This window comes from Ixodes scapularis, unplaced genomic scaffold, assembly GCF_016920785.2.
Source record: "Ixodes scapularis isolate PalLabHiFi unplaced genomic scaffold, ASM1692078v2 PGA_scaffold44__24_contigs__length_19508400, whole genome shotgun sequence".
Classification (NCBI taxonomy): domain Eukaryota; kingdom Metazoa; phylum Arthropoda; class Arachnida; order Ixodida; family Ixodidae; genus Ixodes; species Ixodes scapularis.
The window spans coordinates 7,544,942-7,570,129 of NW_024609873.1; the positions used below are offsets into that span (position 1 = coordinate 7,544,942).

General features: G+C 44.0%; 1 protein-coding gene across 1 annotated transcript in view; it reads left to right on the forward strand.

The window, feature by feature from the left end:
- LOC8024836 overlaps window positions 1–25,188 on the forward strand; it is a 59,341-nt gene that overhangs the window by 15,818 nt on the left and 18,335 nt on the right. The window contains exons 2-4 of the mRNA XM_029992950.4: window positions 8,057–8,136; window positions 8,882–8,957; window positions 13,248–13,415. Of these exons, the coding sequence (XP_029848810.4) occupies window positions 8,057–8,136; window positions 8,882–8,957; window positions 13,248–13,415 (324 nt within the window). The remainder of the gene's footprint in view (window positions 1–8,056; window positions 8,137–8,881; window positions 8,958–13,247; window positions 13,416–25,188) is intronic.

Sequence of the window (25,188 nt, forward strand, 5' to 3'; positions counted from 1 at the left end):
ACAAACCGTAAAAAAAAAAAAAAAAAAAAAAAAGATCGTTATCACGTATCGCACTCGCGATACGTGATAACCGAGATTCAGACCGAGATTCAGACGCAAAAAGCTAGGGCCACCCTAAAGAGTTTACAATATTCGTGTTCCTTCGTTCGTGGCACCTCTATTATTAGCTCTCGAAAAATACGTCACCCAACCTACGCAGGAAGTGTCTGTCCGCCATGAAATTGCAAACGCTGTCCATATTTTCGAATCGCTCCATCTCTTAAATCTATAGACTCTCCAACGGAGTGCTCTCAAAATGCACTACAAAAAAATATAGACAAGGAACCTTAATACCGCTGATACGCGATACAAAAGACAGTTCTGCACACATCTTTGAAGCATACATATGTTCGAAGCAAACGTTTTTTGAACATGTCTGAGCTTGCCCGCAGATTATTTTCCCGAAATGTCGGCAGCGAACACAGTGTCTTTTCTATGATATACTAAGTACCCCCCTCCCTCCCCCCCCCCCCTCTCTAAAAAAAAAATAAAAAAAATTGCGAGTGTATTTTTTGTTTGTTTTGTTTTGTTTTTTAAGCGCAAAATTAAATTACGTATCGCCGAACGCTCATTTTCCGACCAAATGTAGCGCTAGGGGTCCGAACCGTACGCCGAAGTTTCAGTGATTGCCATCTCATTCAGAAGTAATGAGCGATTTCCTGAAACTTTTATGGGGAAAATGGCGACCCGTTTTCGCCCGTTTTCGAGAACTGTCGCCTTAGAGCTCCGTGTACTCGGTCGGTCGGCATTTTCCCTTCGAACATTTCAGAAAATCACTCGTAACTTTTGATTAAGATGTAACGGTTGAGCGCCAAAACTTTGGTATCCGGTTCGGACCTCTAGCACTGCATGTTGGGTGAAGGGAGAGTGAGCGTTCGGGTGAGGCATAGTTTATTTCTGCGGTGAAAAAAAACCTCGTAGAAAGCAAATTTCGGGACACCCTGTATGCGAGCAGTATTTGGGGTACCCGCTTCCCCAATCTCACCGGCGTTTGACGAGCGAAAGAGTTTTTCTTTTTTCTTTTTTTTACGAGAACTTAATACCGAATGCCAACGAGAAAATTGAAGGGCGAGGGCTCGGTCGCTCAGGTCGTCCGGCTAACGAACACACCCCCTCCAAATGGCCTCGAGTTGGGCGAATTCGCGCAGCGCACGCTACCCGATTATTCATTATTTGTTAAAAGGGGATCCCGGCAAACAGGTTTCCTCCCGCCAACTTCGCTGATCGTTTTCCGACAATGAAACGAACCGAAAGCAGAAAAACACAAAACATCGTTCCCTAATCTTTATTTCTCTCTCTCCTGGTTCTCCCTCCCTTTCACCCTGTGGTAGACATGCGCGTCGTTTATTGATTCAAGCCGAGCCACTTTGAGTAGTCCGTTTGCACGCAGTCACGATCGGCAAGCACGATTGTGTGCGAGTGGGAAAAAGGGGGCAAGGGGGGGGGCGCTGAAGGTGGTGCCACGTTTCATCGCCCCATGACGACGAGCTAGGCACCCAGCGGTCGAGAGACGCTAAACGAGTCGACGCTACGATAAGCGGAAACGATCGATGCGTGCTCCTTACTGCTTCCCGTTAGTCTGATTGCCAGTGCGTTCCTCTCCAAACCAGGGTCTCGCTCCGAGGTGGAGCGCGACGAACGCCACAAACGTTTTCCCAGCCAAGCTGGGGCCGCGGACGTGTCGCGTGTTTTGGCCGCACGGCACAGGCAGCCAGTACTGATATTCTGGTTTTCGATGACGCTCATGAAATTTCTAAATGTAACCGTAAGTTTATTTTCAGTAATTAAAAAGTTAATGAACATATATTAGTTAGTTAGCCGAATTATCGGGACGTTTCAACCCCTATATTATGTTCGTCTGCACGTATAACTCGGGAGTCAAAGAAAGAATAAAAACACTTAAGGACAAGGACAGACAGCACAGTTCTTTCATGAAAGAACTGTGCTGTCTGTCCTTGTCCTTAAGTGTTTTTATTCTTTCTTTGACTCCCGTATTTTCACCAACACGCTCTTTCATCTTTGTCTCGTATAACTCACCGGCATGAACCGCATTAATGCAGCTTCTCCGTTGTTGTTTTTTCCTTACAGTTCTGGTAAGCCTAGGAAGAGGCACCCTGTATAAATATCTGCAGGAATAGAGACTGTCTGTAGCTAGAGCCACCATGCTACGCTTTGTACACCTCAGTCATTGGATTGGAATGGATTTGATTTGATTGTATTGGACTGGGATAGGGTGTAAAACCCTTTGTACCGTGCAATCAGAATTAAAAAAAAAACTAAATATAACAAAAAACTGTAAACACTTACGCAACCCGTGAAGTGAAACACAGCTACCGCTGAGGTGTGACGTCGGAGTTGCTAAGGTGTCATTTGGGAGCAGATGGGTTGAATGAAGGGTGAAGGTGTGAGCGCGCACCATAGAGTCCGCAGAGGCGTTTCGTATTCAACCGAGTAACAACACCGGGCTAAAATTTTATAACGTTTTGGGACCAGTAAGGGTGTATCGAGGAGAGAGCATTTCAGCTGTGCGCGTAAGAGGGAAGCGTGTTTTCACGTGTCACTTCGGTACAAATAGTCACGAGTGGGAAACGGAAAGCGCCGAAGAAACAGAGACGAGGAACTAGACGAGACAAAGTGCACTCTGAACTGAAAGTTTATTGAAACAAACACATACTATTATCATCGTGTTTCTAGCTATTCGTTTAGAAAATAAAACTGTATATCTGTCAGGTGCAATGACGGGGAAGTAACGCACTTGCTTTCCGCTTACTTTCTGATACAAGATGCATCGTCAAATTCTACGGCAGGTTTATGCGCGTATTTCCCGAGAGTTGTTGTTTGTGCTAATTGTGGGTCACATGGGCACCCCAGTGCACCGCCGGATTGCCAGGCGGGGACAGTTTTACTGACCATGCATGTTATCTCGCTCGCTTGTTATCTTGTTATCAGCGGCCCGTGGAATGTTTCGGCGGAGTGCCGAAAATGGCCCGGGTCGATATGCAGCGCGGTCGACGGCGCGAAGCCGTCAAGTATCCTGCTGACACTGTAATGTTGCTGTAAAAAAACAAAAACGTATTATCAATTTACGTTTTATTGCCGTGGCACCCGTTCCTCTTCGCAGTTTTTACCCGGTGCTTAGAATCATTGTTGCCAGCTATTCGAGGCTTTGTCTGAAACGGCGAGGAGCGCTTTTTTTTCTCGCAGAAAAAAATGCTTAATCACGCCCCGTGAGAGAGAAACGACATCGTCCGAGCCTCCCCACACCTTATCGAAAGGTGCGGAAAGTTCGCTCTCTCGAGTCGTATACCCATCCTCAGTTCGCGCTCGCTCCGCACTAAGCATCAAAACTGGTGGCACCCACGAGAGAATCGCGGAGTGGAGCGCCTATACTTCGACCGTTAACTCTATTTAGTGGCTCTATTCATAGCTCTATTCACAGACAGTGTAAGGAGTTATCAGTAACAATTCCGGCGGGGGAGCGCTGAAACCGGGCCGAAAACTCTGTGAATCTAGCTTTCCCTCATCATGAGTTCGGAGGTGGGGAAGCCAACTTAACGGCTGATTTCTTATCTTCACGCATCTTGCTTCCTTCTTGAGCGTTCTAAACGGCCTATGACCCCAATCTTATTAGCGACGGAACGAAAATTAGGTGCTCGGAACTCGGCGTGCCCTGCGTTTTCTACACAGTCCGTGACCACAGTAATAGGAAGGGGCCAAGCCTGACTCTAGCGCGCTCCCTCCCTCCCCTTCCTCATTTTTTTTATTGCAAAATTAGGTACGCCTTGTCGAACGCTCGTGTCCCTCCAATGTAGCCTTAGTGGTCCGGACAAGATGGCAAAGTTTCAGAACTATCTGTTTTTGTTTTTTTTTTCAAAAGTTATAAACGTGATTTTCTGAAAATTTCGATGGGCGAATAGGGCCTGTTTTCGGCCGTTTTCAATAAATGACGTCCTTCAGCTTCATGTAGCGCCATCGAGCTCCAGAGCTCCGTCGGCAGCCATTGTCCGATTAAAAGTTTCAGAAAATCACAACTTTTGTATGAGCGGATTGTTCTGAAGCTTTGGTATCTGGTTCGAACCGCTAACGCTACATTGTGACGGAGAATGGGCATTCGGCGATGCGTAGCTTATTTTTGCAATAAAAAAAGTACTGTAAAAGTACTTTGCAGTAAAAAAAAGTACTAAAAAGTAAAACAAAACGGGCTGCCCGTTTTGTTTTAAACAATTACGACAGCCGACTTAGTATGACTCGTGCGAAACAGAGCCTAGGATGGAAGGAGTTAAGCTTTAGAAGGAAGAACCTTCGACTGAAATTTTTAATAACGTATTTCACTGTAGGACTGGGATAGATAGAAATGCCTACCTTCACCCGCCAGATTACATATCGCAACGAAAGGATCATGTGTATAAGGTCAAGGAATTCCGCTGTAAAAGTGACGTCTATATGAACTCTTTTTTTCCTAAAACAATACGGGATTGGAACGGTTTGCCAGCCTCGGTGGTCAACATTGTTCCTAACGATATGTTTTATTCAACACTAACCTTGTAGTGTCTAGTTAGTAGTTGAGCAACGTTCGGAGTGTTTAGTAGACCGCATTTTTATTTTTTATGTAGCCTGCACTTTGTTGTGATTCTGAAAGATTTATGGCTTGTGAATATTGCTCTTTTAACTTTTGTATAACTATTCGTGTTCTTCATTTCCAACTTCTCCCCCCCCTACTGTAATGCCCCATGGCGCTGTAGGTATCTGAATAAATAAATAAATACTAAATATATATATTTACTTTCATTTATTTTTTGTTTTTGAAGGAGGGTCGAGGGGGAGGCCTTGTACATTTGTCTGCAAAAAAGGAGCCAAACTATGCTCGGTGTATTCGTATGTGGCGCCTACTTGAGTATTCCTTTGAAGTGGAGGAACCTCTGCGCCTACTGTGCAGATCGGCGTGTCCCGTGCCATTTCGTCCCTGGAAACATGCTGGCGTGCTGCATTCGTTTGGCTGGCGCGGCGCCATTTTGCTAGGGGAAGATTGGTTTTAAAAGGCCCACTGCAGTAATGAATGAATGTGATAGTATTTCTGAGCGAACCCTAGGCACTTTCGCGTCCGTATTTCGGTTTGTAACCAACGAAGCAGGCGGCACGCGTCCCTTATACACCTGTTTCATTTATGCATAGGGGGTAACTCGCCCAACGAATCTGATGCGATATAACTAGTTTCTGCGCGGCAAATACGGTTACGAGGGTCTTGCCACGTTTGTTTGCCTACTATGTTCATATTTCATAGTATGAACACGGGCACTTTCATCGTCGTAGGCGATATCCGAAGAGGAAAGAATCGAGTATATGCGGATCGATAGACCGTACTTGATCGAATGAAGCTAGGTCTGCGAGGGCGCCGAAAGACATAATCTTTGGCGGAACTGTTTCATTCGATGGAGTACGGTTCATTGATCCGCATCTTTTTGATTATTTTATTCTACGAAGGAAGCCTTTGAATTGCAGCGATGTTACAACAAAGGTCGTTGGTCGGTCGCGGGAGCCCGGCCCATCCTCCGTAAGGAGGCAGCTAGATTAGAGCAGTACGTTGAATTGGTTTGAAATGTAATAGGAAAACTTCCCGAACATGAAGGGAAAATATTCACGTAATTTCTACACCAGTTCCTAAGCAGTTTATTAAAAACAGGTCTACGCGGTACGCATCTTAACGACAGCAATTTCGGCCACATTATTTTTTTTTAAATACCTCCTTGCGGGCGACGCGCGGAGCTCGTAATCACGTGGTACGATTCCTCGCTCCGGATTGGCTCGGTGGGGCTCGTAGCTTCCGCCGTGGTCCACGTTGGCTCGAAACAAAGTTGCGGTCTTTGGGAGTTTGAGTAATCGTTCGAGCTTCCTTTCGACGAGAGAGAAAGATGAAGAATAAAAAAAAAAAATCGAGGAAATTAATTGGAAATCTGCCGCGGGAAATAACGATGTAGCCAGAAACAATTTCAATGCACAAAACAAAAGCAAAAAACAAAAAGGAGCAGTCTAATGGATTAGAGGTGCGACTCGGTCGCGAGGTACAAAACGCACCCAGCTAAAAACTGTATCGGAACAACTCGGTAATGGAATGGAAGCTCGACGAGAGGTAGATTATAGCTTCTGGGTGTTTCTGACCATTTGAGCAAATGGTCGTCGTCAGTGCGACGCGCTCGTCCGCTTCGGCGCTTGTGCCTACCTACGTGTGCGGATCTGTATGCTTATGTCCGTGACAGTGTGTGTTTGAGAACGTCTGGTAAAGCGTGTGCTCAAGTTGTTTTGTTCGTGAGTGTGTGAGAGGGCGTGCGGGTTTTCATGTATCTACCGACGTGTGCGCCTTCGCATCTCTTTTTAGCGTAGCTGGATCGGTCTTAAATGTATCGTGTTTGTGTGCGCTTTTGTGCGCGCACGGTTCGGTTTAAGTACTTTTTAACGTAGAATGCATTCTTGCCTTCCTCCCCCCGCGAAGGTGTAGGGACAGAACGTACGTTCGCAGCTGCAAGCGAGCTTCGACCACGACTAATCGTGACCTTTGACCCTTAACTCTAAGATGGAGGTTAGTGACCCCTATCACGCACCTAATCATGCTTCATCGACCCCCGACTTTCCGTAACCCTAAACATGTTTTTTTTACTCCCCAGTTACGCTTTGTCAACCTAACCCATCGACGTCGATCGATAGGTCGTCCGTGCAGGCTACAAACATGCTGTAACCTACTACGAGATTTGTTGGTACGACCGGTCTGAAGTTTTGCGTTCTCTTTCTTTTATCTGAGCTTGTGCCCTCCCCCCCCCCCCCCCCCCAAAAAAAAAAAAATAAATAAAAGCTCTGAATACACTTAAATGCGCTGCTTATTTTTTTTTTTTTTTTCTTATGCAAGGATATATGTGTTTGCTCTGGAGAAATATCGAACCTATCTCTGACTCCGTATAATTCTGCGCTCGCTGCTGTCGGTCGAAGCGTTAGATCCGAACGATATCGCGTATCTCTGTTCCCGCTCTTTCTTCCGATGACTCGTGACTTTTCCTCTTATATTCCTCTTGGATCGGTACGCGCTCAAAGTAAGGCCAACTTTGTTTCGATCCGGTAAGATTAATGTTAACAAAGTAATGGCAACGTCGAATTGTTAGCTGCAATTCGAAACTTCGTTTCGCCGTCGAGACGGATGAGAGAGAAGAGTCATCGATCGTACACGCTTTTTTTCAGTGGACGTCCGAAGGGAGTCGTTAGCCACTCGTTTGGAAGTTTAAAAGCCACAGTGTTCATAAATCACACGATCGCCAGAGTCATGATGACACAATTGTCTGCGAACATGCACATCTTCATGTTCGCTTCGAACAAGTCTGGAGATAGCTTTTTGCATGAGCAATGTGACCGTCGCATAAGGAAGAAAGACGCCTCACACAGTGTATGCAGACTTCATTTTGCACGACGTCTAAGCACCGTAACTGCTGCTTTAGTCGGTCGAGTTTTTCTTGGTTTTTTTTGTTTTGTTTTTTTTTTGCACGTTATACTTTGCTTTTATTGTACCCGGGGCAACTTTTCCGGCATCGCGCTGCGCTCTTGTCAACGGACCCTATTCTAACTCATACGGTACACCTGTTTTACGTCTCTACCTTCTCGAGGGGCTCTCGGTTATAACGAGCGGTCGTCCTCGTTTCGATAATATTTCATAAAGATCTTAATTCCTGTTTAGTTGATTAACTCCGATGCTGGGGGCCGGTAAGTACTACTACTCCCGGTCAGAATGTAGCAAGATGGCAATGTGTGAAACGAGGCGGACTAAGTGCTCTCCTTTCAATCGACCGAATCTCGAGCGAGTCCGTGTTTCTTAGTTGACATTGTGCCTGGTGCCTCAGCAGCCGCGCTGGCGAGGCAGAAAAGCCGGCGAGTGGATGTCTCTGTCGCGACTGTAGGAAACTCGAACCGACGTTGCCGACGCTGAGTGGTGCGATTTTCTGTTTCACGGAGCGTGGCGTTTCCTCCGCTTTCGTTGCAGTCCAGAGTCGGTGGGAAGAAGTTCGCTGCAGGGGAAGCCGCCCACCTTGTTTGCAGGAACACTCCATCGTCTCGTGGAAGGTAACTATACGCTCTCACTGTAACTGTCTTTAAATTTATTTCTCTGTGACTCCATTTCTATCTTATCTTTCTGTAACTCCTCTGTATCGTCCTGTCTCTCTCTCTCTTATTAACTCTTTTCGTATATTCTCTTTCCTCCCTGTCTGTTACTCTATATTAATATTTTATTTTTATTTTAACTGATCGTCTTCTCACGCTTTCTCTCTTTCTTTCAATCTTTTTTTTTTTACTTTGTCACTTTTTTATTTGTTATTTTCTGCGACTTCGTAAAATACCCTACTCAATAGGGCCGTGTTCCAAAATTTGTTTGATTTTACTCTAGTCGAAAGGTTTTCTACATCGGCGTTCGAAAACTTACCCTCGTCGAGTGTTGCTTTGTTTGTGCTGTCACGTGACATGACCCGCCGGAGAAACTCGGATGCATTCGAGTAAGATTTTGAACGCAGCAAAGCTTGGAACCTTCGAAGTTTATCCTACGAACCGTTCAACCTGTGCTCTTCTCTCGTGGTCTTCGTCTTTTTGCGCGCTGTTTCCAATTTCCTAAGTCATGATACAACTCGCTTGCTTCGCCACCTTAAAAAGGTTTTACCATTGAAGTGGCGCCACGCGTCGCTCACGTATTGTTCTTGTTTCGTTGTTAGCAAAGTTCTTAAAACCGGTAGCATTTTACCTAACTCTGGTTTAAGGGAATTGATATTCTACTCAGGCTGTGATTTTATTTTCCCCTTTCTTTTAACAATTACAGGGCAAGCTGTACGTGTTCGGAGGAGAGATTGGCTTCGCTTCGACGGGTGAGACTCCGCTCTGGATTTTCGATACCGGTAAGTCTGGCGGTGAAATATCTATGACTGAGCAGTGCATCGATTAACCTAACCGATTAATCAATGAATGCTTCCATTTCATTTAGTTTGTTTAACCGGTTATTGATCAACATTTAAACGTTTCACTACGCAGACGTGGACAAGTACCCCTATATCAAGGACAAACTTTCGATAAACTTTTAACCTAAAGTGAACTGTAGAAAAGAGATTTGTAACTGGAGACAAGTGCGGAAGGTTCGACGTGTCCCGGCTACTTCAATGCCGTGCGATTGTCCGTTTAGCTCAGCAGAGACTATTGTCAAAGGAGGTCGCTCTTGCCGGAGGATATCAACGAACCCCTTTGTCTCACGCATCTGAAGCAATAATCTGCGGGTGGGAGAGTCTTTGAACTGTTCTCTACTACACGTCGAGGTCGAATCATAATCGAAACTCTATATTGCGCCGTTTTTCACATTATCACGAAAAGCAAAAATTAAACTTAATTTTGACTTCTTTTTAACGATTTTGCATGGAAATGAACGACACCGATTATTCGATTAAATAATCGATGAAAGGGTGGTGATTGATCGGGTTAAACATTTTAATCGACGCCCCGCCCTAATATCTTGTTCTGTGGTTCATTCATTATTTTCTTTTTACGATGAACATCCGTGTTACCAGACAAACACGAAGGTCTATGCATTACGTAACAAGTTACGTCGTACTTTTTTTTTTTTTTAGGAAGCCTTTTACAAACGTTGTGTATTGTTTAAATGTGTTTACCTTCAAGTGTCCTAGCTAGTGCCGGGTTCGTGAGATAAAATAAAACTTACAAGCAAGAAAGAAAACAATAATGTGTTTCTTGTTGGCAAGTGTTTTTCGCTGAGATAAGCGCCACAAACGCTCACATTGTCTTTTTTTCTTTTTTGACAGATATTAGACTTAGGTAGGCGTCGGCACATAGAGACATTTATTTTCTTGGTTTTATCTTTTTATCCGGGGGAAGTCATGTTTTCAAACTTTCCCGTTGTATCGCCGCCACCGCTAGCGTCACATCCACACGGAGCCTCAGATTTTTCCGTTGCATAGTGTATTTATAGGGGCCGAAAAAACTGGTTTTAATTTTTTTTAATGGACCCTCGACTTTACAGGGTTTTCTCTCACTTATTCTTAATACACTTTACAATACGTAAATCATGTTAAGCTTTTTCTTGTGGTACTTGCGACAACCTTGAAATAAGAGCACGGTCAGTCCCTTCTACTCGCCGTTAAGTTGGCTTTGCCACCGTAAGGCTCATGCTACGGGGAAACTACATTCACAAAGTGGCCCGGCTTCGGCGCTTTACATAGCATCCCAGCTGGTGCTAAGTTGGCGCAAGCACAGCAACATGCGCTTCAAGGGACCTTTGGCATGTTTGCTGACACGAGTGACCCCGGTCGATGGCCAGATACCCCGCTTACAAGTGTGTCCAGTTGGGGACGGGGGTTCGTGGAAATTCCGAAGAACTAAAAAGTGCGCGTGCCTAGCTTTGATTGGCAGTCAGGGTGGGCGAACTCTCGGTGGCCCGCAGCATCGTCTAATAGCCTCATAACCTTAGAAACCTCGTACGAGGTTTACGAGTATATTTTCTCCTTCCTTGCTTAAGGTCTCCGTCGTAATCCCTCAAACCAAAACACAGAGGGCATTTTTTTTTTCTGTCGAAATGATTGATAAGTAGTTTTTTTGACGATTTATCGCCGAGTTTCATGCGGGTTTCTGGTTTCTGTTAGATTAACAGGTAAGACCGTTATTAGTGCTTAGCCCTATATAAGACGCAGAGGTGACATTCTAAGCCTGACTCGAATATTCGCATATTTAACGGATGCATACGCCGGGTTTGCTGGCTAAGTTCGAAGTACGATTAATCGCGTCTCGGTCACACAGATTAATAAAGCGGTGAGTGAAACAGTCGTTCAGAAGACTACACACCATTGCAGTGCGGAAGAGATTAATGGGAAGTCGTGTGGTGTATGTCGTAACATGTGAGGAGATTGGTTTATGAGTAGGACTTCCGTGCTATCTGGGTTTATTTTTTTTTTTATTTGTGAATTTAGTGGTGTTTTTGGGGGGTTTATTTCTTCTCACAATATTGTGATTTTCTTTTTTTTTTTTTTATAAATTTGTGGTGTTGGACAATACATCGGTGCTTATGTTGTAGAAATTCGTGCACGGACACTGATTTCACTGACATCGAGGGAACTTACCCGTGGTCCGTATATTATGAAAATGACCCCGAAGAAAGAACCAGCCTCGCGAAACGGTCCCGCAGAAAGAACCAGCCTCCCGCTACAGTTCAGTTAGGGGCTGTGTTCCGGGTCAACAGAAACTAAAGCTCTAGGTAAAGATTTCTTTCCGTATTGTTTTTATTTTTTTTTTCTCCTTCAAGAACAGCTCGAATCCGGGGCCTTCGGTTTTTTTTTTTTTTTGTTGTTGTTTTTTTTTTTCACGATTTTGATAAAGCTCGCTGGGGAGTTCATTTTCCGGGTTTATCGGAATTTGCCGTAAACAGGGAACCCAATTTATGTGTAGTACGATTTAAAGAGTGTACTTGACTTTTGCAACTCTCGTAAAATGGGCTTACGGGAACGAACGAACCTAAAAACACAACATAATTAAGTCCAACAAGTTCACGATTATTGGTCGTCATTAGAAAATAGCTTGATGCATCTACGTTTTATTGCTTCGATGTTTAAACAGCAAGAAGTTAGTCCGCGCTGAAAGATGGCGACTCTTGTGTCCGCTGTTGGGGGCTCAATTTAACGAGTGTAGTATGCCTACTAGCCTAGAATGTGTGGCATGCTTCGCTTGCAAAATCTCTCTCCCGCCAATCTTAGCGTGTTTTCTTTTTTTTTTTTGTTACTCTGCAGTCATAACTAAATTAGGCTGCATTTTTTTTATATCTTTGTTGCATCGCTATTTTTTCTATATCTATGTTTTCGTTATATTAGTATTTTCTCTACAGAGATTCTAGTATAAGTTCACCCCGGAAAAACACCCGCTCGAATAGCAACACACAAAAATGGTATTTGAGTTCACAATCACAGAGTGTACAGCTCGAAGTTTTCCCTTACATGCAGCAGGGAGAAAACCAAACTGTCTTCGATTCTTAGTAGTATACTTTACAGCGGACTTCTAGCTTAATATTTGAAACCACATTATTATTATTATTATTGTTTTGTGACCAACATGCTAACACAAAAGTGAGATGCGTGCCTTGAATCCGCTACTGCTCGCGTACATCTTTTAAAGCAATCGGCCGCTTCCGTCAACTGCAGTGAAGGTGCGGTAGCAATTGTGTTTTTTAACAAGCAGCACTTTCTGCCGGCATCCCCAACTTCCTTGGACATCAACGCTTCAGTGCATGCACGAAAATTAGGATTTTAACTGAACAACAACATCGCAATGTTCCCCGGGAATATTTTACTTGACGTTACTAAAATATCAGTAAGCAGTAAATAGACGTTTTGACGGTTATAGTCTTTATTCCACGGCTCTACAATTTTTTTCTTTTTTGCAATGCCACTTTCACAAAATTGCCAGTTTCTGCTTTTCTTGGCCAAATATCGTAATGACCCCGATGACTGTAATTGCCTTGGTGTCATAGAACGCAAGTCTATAGACCAATTTCATCCGCCAGTTTGGGTACGCCACCGCTGCCGCAATGCATCGAGAGAACATTAGTCTTTCTGCACGTTCCACAACCTCGCTGGAGTTCTGCACGTGCAGAGAACGAGCAGTCTCGTGCGCTGCCGATTGCCTCCTGTGAAGTAAAGTTGTGACGGCTTCACGCATGCGCCGAACGCTTGGTGAGATCGCTCTGTTAAAGTTTTGATGTTTCCTCGGAGACCTTTTATTCCACGGAATGTCCCAGAAATTTGGCCATGAATGGTATGCAGCGTTACACGCGGGGAAGGAACTGTGAATGTGCGATGGACTTGTCGTCTTCATCCATGCACCTCTTCTTTGGGGGCCTCGCGTAATTTTCTTTGATATACTGTCGCGCATACAGTCTGACCGTGCAATGCCTTCTCGCCGGTGGGGACGCCCTTAGATGCGCTCGCTACGACGTCGAACCCCGAGAGATAACCAAACAATACGAGGGAGTGCGAGTAATAGATCCGCGTTCCTCGCCGACGCTCTCTCGTGGCTGTTCTCGCTACGGTCAAGCCAACGCTATCGAGCGAGGTCCGTGGCGGGTTCTGATACAAAGCTACGGCTTTGAGATTGCGTTGCACGTCCGAGCGATCTGCCCTGACCAGGGTCGCTTCCAGGTGCGAGCCTTTGGCGCAAGCAGCAGGAGCAAGGCCGTCTCGGGGCCGGCCGCCAGCCGACCGGACGGCGCGGCCACACGTGCGTCATCTACAACGGGGCCATGCACCTGTTCGGGGGCTACCAGGACCTCAAGGGCTCCTCCGCTGAACTCTGGGGGTTCCATTTCGGTGAGTGCAGGCTCCCTCGCCGCCGTTCACACCGCTCGCTCCACGAGGAGGCCTTGCCTCGGTCACAATGCTCGGTCACCATGCAAAGGAAACGCCGTTCCCTGGAGACGCGACGGCAGAATTATCGAGGCAAACACCCGGAGCACCTTTGCTTCGTACATTTGTGCGCGTCGAACGTGCCTCCAGAGAGTTTTTGTGTGGCCATTGCCGCTCAAATATTTTCGTGTTAGGGTAAGTACACTCAACGGCGCATGGATGTATTGGGCTCCGAACAACAAGAATTTAAGATCTGACTACAAAGGCTTAAGTCGCAATACCGCTGTGACAAGATTGTGCGAGAACAATATGTCACGTGTTCGTCGTGAATCGTGCACTTGAGCCCTTTCTTTTTGCGGATCGTTTTCTCGCGTTTCCGGTGCTTGGTACCCGTTAGAACCATATGGGAGCCTACGTGTATTCTGCCATGTCTGAGAATTTTAATGTCGGATAATCTAAAACCTTTGGATAGATGACGCCAAAAGTTACTTAAGTCTCCCCGGTAAATTTTTTTTTTTTTAATATAACAAGTGTATGTGCGCACACTTTAATAAAAAAAAAATAAGTCGTGCTTTTCTCCACAAATCGACCGAGCTTTAAGTTGACGCATCTTTAAGGTAAGTTAAAACTTTGAGCGTCTGTGAAAACTAGCTGATAAAAAACCGCTGAGAATGTAGCCGAAGCTCCGCGTTCAGCGCGATGACAAGAGAGAGAGGGAGAGAAAGAGAAAGTGAAAATAAATGAAGGCTGTGAGAGAGTTCGGCACCCAGCGGAAGCTTGCTACATTCGACAACACGTAGGTGTCTCGCGAGCAGTTGCAGCCAAAGCTCCAAAGAAGGCAACGAGTGCTTTATGGATTCAGAGCTTCCAGTGCATTTTTAGCCTGTCAAGCGCTTTTTCTTTTTTTTTTCAAATATTCTCAATATAAGTACATTGAAGAGGGGAGAAAGCTGCAATATAATAATAATAATAATAATAATTGTTTATTGCTACCATCATAGAAAAGTTCGGTATTGCGGATGCATCAAAGCCAACACGTGGCTTTTGCGACGTGTTGGCTATTAACTATAAAGTGCATATATTAGTAATAACATGTTTAACAAAACAATATCACTGATGTTTGCAATCGAGGCGAGAAGGCGGTTCCAGTCTATCAATGTTTGTCTCATAAAATAATCTGAAAATAATGAAATTCTAAAATTTAGAATGGCTAGGATCAATGCGAGCAGATATGTAGGATGGCGGAGTAAATTGTTTATGACGAAGGTAACATTTTGATTAAATATTTTATGAAAACGACACAAACGATAGATTTTTTGGCGGTGAATTAATAATGGCAGACCTAAAATGTTTCTTTTTTCTTTTTTATGGTAGAAACGCTGGCAAGTGCGATGACAGTTTGCGAATATAAAACGAGCTGAGGGGTTTCAAATCGATTCAATAAGAGCAATTAGTGACGAGTGAGCGGGGTCCCACACAGCAGCAGCAGATATATTCTAATTTTGGACGGATTAGGGTTTCGTACTTGGTTAGTTTGATAGAAGACGGAACGAAAAATAAATATCTTTTTAAGTGTCCTGACATACGGTTAGAAAGGTTAATTACGCATCCAGTATGAATCTTCCAAGAAAGGTTACGCGTTATGTGAGCACCAAGGTATTTGTAAACAGACTCAGAAGCGAGAGGACTGCTGTTAAGATGATAAGTAGAAGAAGAATTGGGTTGTGTGTATGTTTATACAGCCTAGAACTTGGTCTGCCTCACAGGGGCGACGAGTTTCCCTGTGAGGCAACACTCTTATCGGTTTACGTTTGTCATTGTTGAGTTCCATTATCCACTGATTACATCGCAGTGATATACGATTAAGGGCAAATTGTAGAAGAATAGTGTCAGATATGTCGGTTATTTTCCGGTATATTACGCAATCGTCAGCAAACAGACAAATGGAATAAGACAAGTTCTGCTCCAAGTCATTAATTTAAATAAGAAAAAGGAGCGGACCAATCACTGATCCCTGTGGGGATTAGTGATTGTAATGATTTGTGGTTGATTAGTTAAAAAGGCATGAATTCAGTTCAGTATAGAGGAGTCAATGTTAAGTGATTGTAATTTATGAAGACGGAGTTTTTGGGAAACTTTGTCAAAAGCTTTTGAGAAATCTAAAAATACGGATCGGCTTCATAATTATTATCAAGAGAATGATGGAGATCATGCGTGAAGGAAAATAGCTGCGTCTCACATGAAAAACGTTTTCTAAAGCCATGTTCTGAACTTGTGACGAGGTCATTAGTTTCCAAATAATTTACCACATGCGAATAAATGACGTGTTCAAATATTTAACGAAGCACACTTCTTAAAGAAATTGGTCAATAATTTAATGGGTTTTGTTTTTCGCCAGATATGGGTTAAAGAACCACCTTTCCAAAAACCCAATCGCTTGGGACTATACGGCATGGATAAGAAACTGCATATAAACTTTTAAAGGAATTATTGAACAGTACACACTAAATTTTTTTAAGAACTTAAGAACTTACTGTTCTTGAGTTCTATTCCTAATCTATTCCGACGCAGGATGAAAGCTTCATATTAATAATAATTCCAGCCACACCAATCGCGTCAACTGCCGCTGGGTCCATGTTCACCTTCAGCATTTTTTTTTTTTTTAATCACGACATATATTTGAAACTTTAGTTGCTACCGTAAGAGAATATTGGCAAATTCACTTCGGAAGCAATATCAGTCTTTACAAGCACGACTTAGGCTTCGTTAAGCCGTAACTCAACTAAGGCTGAGTACTAGCTTCACCGATCAGTCTTAGCCCAGCAACGGCTTAGTGATGAATCACCTTTACGTCTCGGAGAGATGATAAATAGCGCGGTAGACATCGCGCGAAGGTTCAGCTAAAACCAGCCTTAAATTTCTAACGCCTATATTTATGTTAACTCAACGTGCACATAAAGACGTCCGTGCGTGCCAAAACAAAAGAAGGAACCTTTCTAAAACTGCGCCTATTTTATAAGGGCTTTCGCCGCATGAGACCGTGATATCATAAAAGGGCGTAAGCATCGCTACAGGGGTATGCAATTCTTGCTATAACATATATAAAAAAAAAGATCCCACGCAAAATAAAAACGGGAAACAATAAAAAAAAAAAAAAAAAACAGATCGACCAATTTATGGGAAGGCGCGCCTTTCACAGCCTGACAACAATTTCGCCCGCACGCATGCTCAGTTGCAAAAAGAAAACAAAATGCCATGACAACATAGTCTACACTGAGGGTACTGCCTTTACCTCACGTTGAATGTGTAATAAAGTCCGTAAATAATGCGTCAGTAATAAGATACCACGCACGCACGCACACACAAAATGCAAGGAGTACACTCTTCCCTAAAGTATGCCTTTCAAAAAGGGGACTACCCCTAGAACGCCCTCTGAAACGTGTAATTTTCGGTGGTGTTTTCCTTTTATCTTTCTTTTCTGTTATGCAGGAAATTGTCTTTTTTTCTACGCGACCTTTGATGGTGATAAACGAGAGGTCGGGGAATTGCGATGAAATATGCGAGAGTATTGGATTCTTTTTTTTTTATATTATTATTATCGCACATTCGCACGTAGCTGCGCCCATAGAACCTAACTATGTTATCTCCAAAAACGCAGTAAGAAAAAAAAAAGTTTAGAAAAACGTTAGTTGGGAAAATAGGCAGGATGAGAAAGATGCATCGTGCGCAGTATAAACGATGCCTCTCTGCAGATTCATAAAATATAATGTTGAATAGCGAAACGTGTAGCCTAAGCATGTGCCATTTCTATGCTTTCGTAGTTGCCCTCCGTTTCGTTTAAAAACTTTTTTTTTTCTTGCGTTTCTACGCGAATACGCTCGTAAAATTCTACGATTCTTTGTTTTCTTGTTTTAGTTTAGATATTTGAGTACACATAAAATCTGGGCGTAACTTTCATAGTAACGCACCTGTAAACTGTCTTAGATACCGTTTCTCTCTTCTCGAATATATAGTTTTTAGTTTTTGTGAATACAACTATTAATTAAATTAACCGAAGCAAGCGGCCTAAAATCACTCGCAGATATGGCAAAATTATCGAGCAAGTGAACATACATATATGCGTAAACAAAACTGCCCCGGCCGGGAGGTACACCGCGTCTGCGCTTGCGCAGAACTTGTCACCGCGAAAATATTCCGTGACGCTAAATCATGCTGGCAAAACCATTGGAATACTCTTGTTTGCTTTTTTTTTTTACGTTTTTTTAGCAGCTTTTGCTTCGAGCTATTTGAATACACAGCGTAGGTCCCCAACGATCCGCGATGGAGTGGGCCTTCAATAGTCATCACAACGCCCGAAGGGGTATTGCCGGTCCGGGCACCATACGTTCCGTGTGTTCGATGCTATCTTTGAATAATACAGCGGCTCGCTGATTTAAAGCGCACCACTCAGATGCCTTCCCCCCCGACCCCTAAAGCTCTATGTATAGACCCGGCGCTGTCAGTGTTGACGACACTTACGCCGCTAGGTCGCTTCTTTACATAAGAATACAATCGCCCCCCGGGTAACAATGGGCCCAATTTCCTTTTCTTATACGGTTCGAAGAGGTCTTCCGGTCCCCGTTCAGATCGAATCTCCGGAGAATAAAGGAAACGCGGCGCCTTTTTACGACCGCCATCGTAAACATATCCAACACACCAGCAGTAGCAGCAACAACACACGTCGCGGTCACAGCAATGGCGAATGGGAAAGGAGGAATGGGAGGGGGGAGTAACCGTAGTTTATGTAACAGCCGCGCACGCGCGTGCACCCGCGTACGGTTGTGGCGAAGGGAGAGGAGGGCGGGGCGGCGGTTACGCGTGCTTGATTGGCCGAAAGGGCGCCGACTTTGTGTTGACCGTGCTCTGCTCTATGGAGTGGAATGGGGGGACTCTCTCTGCTTGCTCCCGAGAGGTGTGAGCTGGGGTGCTGTTGCACGTTGCTGGGGTCGAGGGTGGCAATGGGTAGCAGACAATAGAGTTGCTCTCGCAGACGAGAAGCAGTCCGCGGTTTTCACGTTGATTGGATGGTCGTCTCGGGTTAATGGCACCCGGTGGACGGACGCCCGCCGTCTGCTAACTCGGTTTTCCCCGTCTTTGCGCCCGCTGGGTCTGGTAATTGTCTCCGTTCTTTTGTTTGTGGACTTTTAGGTTGTTTTGGCGTTCTGTGTGTATTTCCTGTTGTGTCAAGCACAGGTTTAGGTGAACCAATTATGTTTTTCTTTCTTTTGTATTGATATTGTGGTTGGGTTTCGTCACGTACGAGTCCGATGGTACAAGAGATGTATTATCGGACGATTCTTTAAATTTACTTAGGTGAAGAAGAACGTATTTCTTTTTATTTGCCATCAAAGCTCCTCTACTCCACCACCACGCACTACGGAGTATATCGGGTGATCGCGACAGCGGACGCAGGGCACACTGGTGCGCCCAGCAAGTCGTCCAGCGGGCGCGGGGGTAGGGCATAGGGCTGCGGACCAGAGTGGTTCTGGGTTCGATTCCCGATGGCCGATGAATATTGTAAACGACTTTATTTTTGCGGGCTCAATATTTCGCGAATTGTGCAAGGTGTGGTTGTCAAGAATATTTTGTGGGAAAAAATTTTTTGCGCGTTCAAAAGATGTGCTATGTGTCTGTTACCGTGGCACAATATATTCTCGAGATAAATATTTTCGCGATATTTCACGGATCACGAAATTCGCTAAAATGAGGTCGTTCACAGTAAGACTGATCGTCTAAAACAGTACGGCCACCTACCTTATACTTCTCCGGTTCGCCTTTGGCACGCAAAACGGTTGCGAGGGTCGTCGGTTGCGGAACCCCATACCAGAAACGGAGTCCAACGAACTATCTTCTGAAAAACACTCGCAGCGTGATTTGCATCGTAGTTCAACGAACTATCTGCTCAGAAACACTTGTACCGTGACCTGCATCGTATCTATAGCCGTCAGTTGAGCCGCGGGTAGCCGCCGATTTTTCTTCGCCAAGCGTGAAAGTCTCCGACGTCCACATTCTGTGATGAGGCGTCGACGTGCAATGCATCGGCTTTTGTTTCACCATCATTCTTCCGCTTTTGATGGGTACTACTAATGACTGTAGCTTGCGAGCACCCGACGAACCTCGCAGTTTCCGAGAGAGTCGTTCCGAGCCGCCGGGCCATCTCACGACCTGCCCTTTGTTAAAGTCGCTTCAATCAGCTGCCTTTTGTAATACGTGCGCACGTTGTCGACTGAATAATCCCTCGGTATCCCCGGCAACCGTTAACTATACATCCGCATCAGCAGGTGGCAGAGAACGCTCGCATTAACTTCATTAATGGGGTAGATAATGCCGATGCCGCGTCATCTAGGCGCGCTCATTTACGCAATGTAGGGGTGGTCGTAATGTTTTGGCTGCTTAGTGTACGTACAGGCTGTTCCTCGAAACGCGAGCCAAATCGTTCCCCCAAAAAGTACTCGCAGATTAAAAAAAGGGTTAATGTCGCATTGGTCTCTGTCAAAGTTCCCTATTGAGAAAGTGAATAACGTTTGGCATAATTAGTTTATTCGTTGCTTTCGAGTAATTAACTTTTCATAAGTAAATTTACAGGTATGGTTTCAGTTAGAAACCTGCTGTTCATCATCAAAAATCCTCGATCAACTCATTTTAGGCCTGTTCAACATTTTACGGAGTTTCTAAAAAAAATTAAAAAGCGCCACACTTTGTACGCGTTTCTAGGTTTCGGTTTCCTATATTCCGATCGGAGCGCATCTTTGCGCCTGCGGTCTGCGCCGAGCATTGTTTCGTTTGGTTCCCTTTTCTGTCTCGGATGTGGCGACACCAGATCCAGTCTAGTAGACAAACTGACGGACCTCTTGGAGCACGGGCGAAAATTGTGCCGGTAAATTGCCGGCACATGCCCCCTAGAAGCGCCACCCGAACGGCGCCCACACTCGCGAGCCTTTGACCACGCGAACGCCCTTGCCGAAGATGTGTCAGAATATTTTGCCGACAAACGACCACCCAAATTAGTCATTCAGTCGACATTCACAAAACCACAGCCCGGTACCCGCGCATGCTTCTGAAAGCGAGCAAAGCACGCGCCATACGCACGGACGCTGAAAATGGCGCTGTCCTGAAGCCCGCTACAGACGCGAGCGTCCAACTTTATCAGACTTCTCACTTGCACGGTTTGCACAAGAGTGCAATATCTGTAATGCTCAAGTCTTTTTCTGATGTAAATTCAAACACATTTTTTTAATAGTGGATTATTTTTTGGCAATGTGGTATATTATGTTTGGTGTATTTTATTTTGAGGTAGCATCCTTTTTTTTTTTCTCTCTCTCTCGATATTATGGCAGCAAAGTGAATGACCACAAAGAGGTAGGCAATGCTTCACGGCATGTTACAGAACTCGACGTATTATACTATGCATGCCGCTCGTCGATAACCCCTGCAGTAGCTGGCGCTGCCCTTCCACATATTTTTTAGTTCTTACTTTCCAAACTTTCGTGTCTACTGTAAAAGACTTTGTGGTCAATGTAAATGTCTATAGCACCGGCAACGTTTCTGTTCAAAGAACGCAAAGTGAGGCCCTAGCCTCTTCCTCTTCATGCATCAAATACTACGCCACCGCCCCCGTCGCCACCGTAATAACCTTAATCTTATCATGGCCAGCCACTTGGCGCCACCTACATCCGCCATTCCATTTTTTTATCTGTTTTACTTTTATGCTTTTTATATTTTGTCAAAAATCTATTTTCATCGATTTTTTTTTTTTTTTTGATCTTGAGCCAACAAGCGAAACGCAGTGAAATGCTCTAACTTTTTAAGCGTTTTTCTTCTTTTATTTTTATTATGCGTGCGCTATATTTTTGTTTTTTCCAGTTTATTACTTTTCCTTTACTTCTTTTTTTGTGTGTGATAGATGGATTTCACCCCGCTGCAATCAAAAGTTGTCCATCCCCTCGCACGCGAGAGAATGCGCGCGCGAAGATGAAAAATATCCCATTTTTCACTGGAGGAGGGGTTACCGTCCAGGGAAGCGTGAGGAGGCATAGCTGCTTCCAAATAGGACGCCTTAAAAAAAAAAAAAAAATAAACGGGTCTCGAAAAAAAAAAAAAAAAAAAGTTTACAGATAATTAAACAAAACTTCAAAAGGAACGCAGCCAGGGGGGAGGTTGGGGCTCTCGCGTTGTCTGCTAAGCCTAGTATCGTCTGCTAACTCGCTTGTCGTCTGCTGTAGGGGTGTCTGACATATTGTGAGCTGAATATTTTATTGCCACGCTGTTGTCGAGGGGGCTTTGTCGTACAGTTTCGAGCACTTTGTACGCGCGGAATTTAAGCTCGTTTGCTTGGCGCCTCGTTGATGCGTATAGATCTTTGTTAATGCTATGTTTTCTCTCGTCGAGGGTTTCGTTCATGCCTTTGTTTAAAGTTCGCTTACGAAGACTCCTTTCTTTTTTTTCTTTTTTTTTATTCGAGTAATTGCGGAAGAAAGTGTACGTATTTTTTTTATGTTTTTCTTGATGCCGAGCGTAAACGAGGCAATGATAATGGCACGTGATTCGCCGCTCCTACACTACCCAGCACTCAACAACCTTTTTTTTTTTTTTTGTGTGTGCAAAGAATCGAGCGATTCGGTTCTTTTGTTGTTTGGCATAAAACTAATCTCCGTGCTAACGAGGTTTGTTTTTGTTGTTGTTTTTTGGGGGGGCAGGGTTTTTCGTTGCTGTTTTTGTAATAAGGGAATTCATCCGGTGATGAGTCGACATATAGACAGCTTATTGTCCTCGTTTTTGCTGTTGTTTACTTTGGCTCAGCGCGGCGCATGTCATTTTCCTCGCAAAGAGGCGTGTTGTGAGGTAACGCGTGAACAGCTCAAGAAGAACAACAACCACGCCCTTTAAAGTGAAATTTTGCCCTTAGCTGTTTTTGAAATATAAGTTGAGTAATTGAAGCCGGCATGTTGACAAAGCCCGCCACTTCATCGTCGCGTCCAAGCAAGCGCTTTAGAGAACAAGTGTTCCCCGCGAAGTGACGAAAGACAAAATTGACAAAAATCAAGACAGAACTAAAGACTAAAAAAGAACAACACAAAACGTTGACCGAAAATTTCGATTTCCCAGAATGTACAAAATGGGGAGGGATCAGTTTTTCTAGGAAACATTTTGTCGCTCCTTATGTCTTTTCTTTTTTTTTTTTTTCTTTTTTGTCGTGCTTTTCTATATTTTGTTTCTGGCTTTTGGCAGATGTTAAAATGTTATTTTCTGTTTAGCTTCGATCGTCATTGTGATTGTTGTGCCTCTCTTGGTTTGTTCAATGGGACTCCCTTTTGTTTATGACTATGTTTTTTTTTTCTTTCGTGGCTCGACATCGTCCTTTACATACCATTTTATCTTAGTGCTTTCTGTCATAACCAGGCACGTAGCCAGAGGGGAAGAGGAGGATAAGGGGGCCGGGCCCGTGGGCTCCCGCCCCCTCCCCCTCCCCGAAATCTTTCGTTTTGCTGGGGCCTCCTCTCCCTCTCCCCCTCATACAGCATTTTGTCATGGGCGCTCCCCCCCCCCCCCCCCCCCCTCCCCGAATCAAAATCCTGGCTGCGTACCTGGTCATAACGCTTTGTCACTTACGGGTTTTCTTTCTATTTTGCTCGCTCGTTGATGAGTGGGGTCTATGTTCTCTATTATTGCTCGTCGATCTGCCTCAAAAAAATTTTGTGTACTTTATTCTGTCTCTCCCCTTCCACTCTCTTTCTTATTATATATTTTTTTTTCTGAATTATTGTCGTTGTCTTTTTGTGTAAGAACTCTACTTAGAACTTTCTAGAAGAGAAACGAAACTCTCGTAGCTTCGAAAAGAGTAGAAGCGACATGAACCGCATGTCATTCTATGTGTTTGACAAAGGAAAATAGACGTTGTCAGAGAGGAAAAAGAAAGAGAGACGGTCTTTCTTTTTTCGGTTTATTTTCGTACGTCCGTGCGTCGCTTGTCCCCTTGTTGTGCGATTTGTCCTGCGGTGTGGTGGTGACGCTATGGTTTCGGAGTAAGACGGTGCCTTCCGCTGGTAGTGCTGGCGGCCTTTAGGCCATTGCCATGAGAAGGGTTTGTGCACCGACTTGGGCAAAAATGTGTGTGTGCGCGTGTTTATTTGTTTGTTTTCGGGTGCGTTAGATGTGACCTTATCGGGGAACTCCGCTTTCCTCCCTCTTTTACTCTTGTACCTCGAGGGTCCTCCCTAAATTGATAGACGCCGCAGAGGAAAAGTATTTCGCTGACAGAGGAGTGGGGGACAAGAGGGATCGTTGAGGACTCTCTCTTTCTCTCTATCTACTTCCTTTTCTTTTTTTCTCGTCTTCAATTTTGAGGAGAGTGCAGTATTGCTCGGTTCCAGAGATTTTCTCTTTTTAGGTTGTTTTTATATTGCGCGAGAAAAAGGCCTCAGGGGTATCGTTTTAGTTTTGGAAGCCTAGTTTTTATACTACCGGACAATTCGTTTAATATAGACTTCCTTTTGTATATATATATATATATATATATATATATATATATATATATATATATATATATATATATATATATATATATATATATATATATATATATATATATATATATATATATATATATATATACTTTACTTAGGTTTATTGGGGAGGAAAGAAAAGGGGGAATGCCTTCTGCATCGGGGACATTAGTAAAGAAAAAATAAGACATAACGTGGTAGGGGGTTTCTGATTGTTCGAGGCAGGGATCCACTCGGAGCGTGGTATAGCAGTTGAGCAAGGGAGAGGGAAGAACAGTGGGTGAGGGAGGGAGAGGAAGATATGACGGGGAAGTGTGGGAAGAATTGTGGTTAAGGCTGTACGTGTTCCTGTGCTTCTTCAAGGCGAGGCGTAGCGCGAAAGGGTCGGCTTTCCCTCATTAACTGGCTGTGCGTGGCGAAGCCAGAGGCCCAGTGTCCGCTTAATGTCTCGACGGGCAACACTCATGTCGATGTGGTGTTCGCAACTTTTCTTAATTTATTTGAAGGCCATGAAAATTTGATCTTCACTTTCAGAGATCTAGAAATTCGTAGAGTTATATGTTATATATATGAATAAAAAAATCACTTCCGGAAGCTATACTATAGGCAGCCACCGCAATATAACTCAGTCGGGTATTTGTGGCATGTGCTCCATGCCAGTTAGGTAGGTGTTTAGAGAGAGATTGAATTTTGTTTTAGAAAGAGTATTACTTTCCTTTATTCGATTGTTTAAAATTTTTCTATCTCCTCATTCCCCAGCGGTTTTTTTTTTTTAGATAAAAGGTAAGAAAGCGAACAAGGAAAAAAAATCGTCAGTAAAGTTAAAGTGGAAAGCTTATTTTGCCTGCGGTCACTTTTCTTTTTTTGTCTTAGAAATACTTTAATATTCTTCATTTATGGCCAAGAAGAAAGGTCGATTCTAAGCTCCGTGAATGTTTACACTCTCAAAAGTAAATAATAACAAAAAAAAAAATCCAGCAGCTGGGCGCGATTTAAAATGCTCCGTCACACATTTCACGAACGCCAAGATCCAGAAAAATCGGAATATATGGCGGCACTTTTCTTCGATTCAATTACCCTGTCCACATACGCGCTCCCTGACTCACATGCCGGGACACTGGTAACGGCATTTCTGAAATATTTTTTTATTATATCATTATTTTTTTTAATCTTTGTTTCATTCGGTTCACTTACGC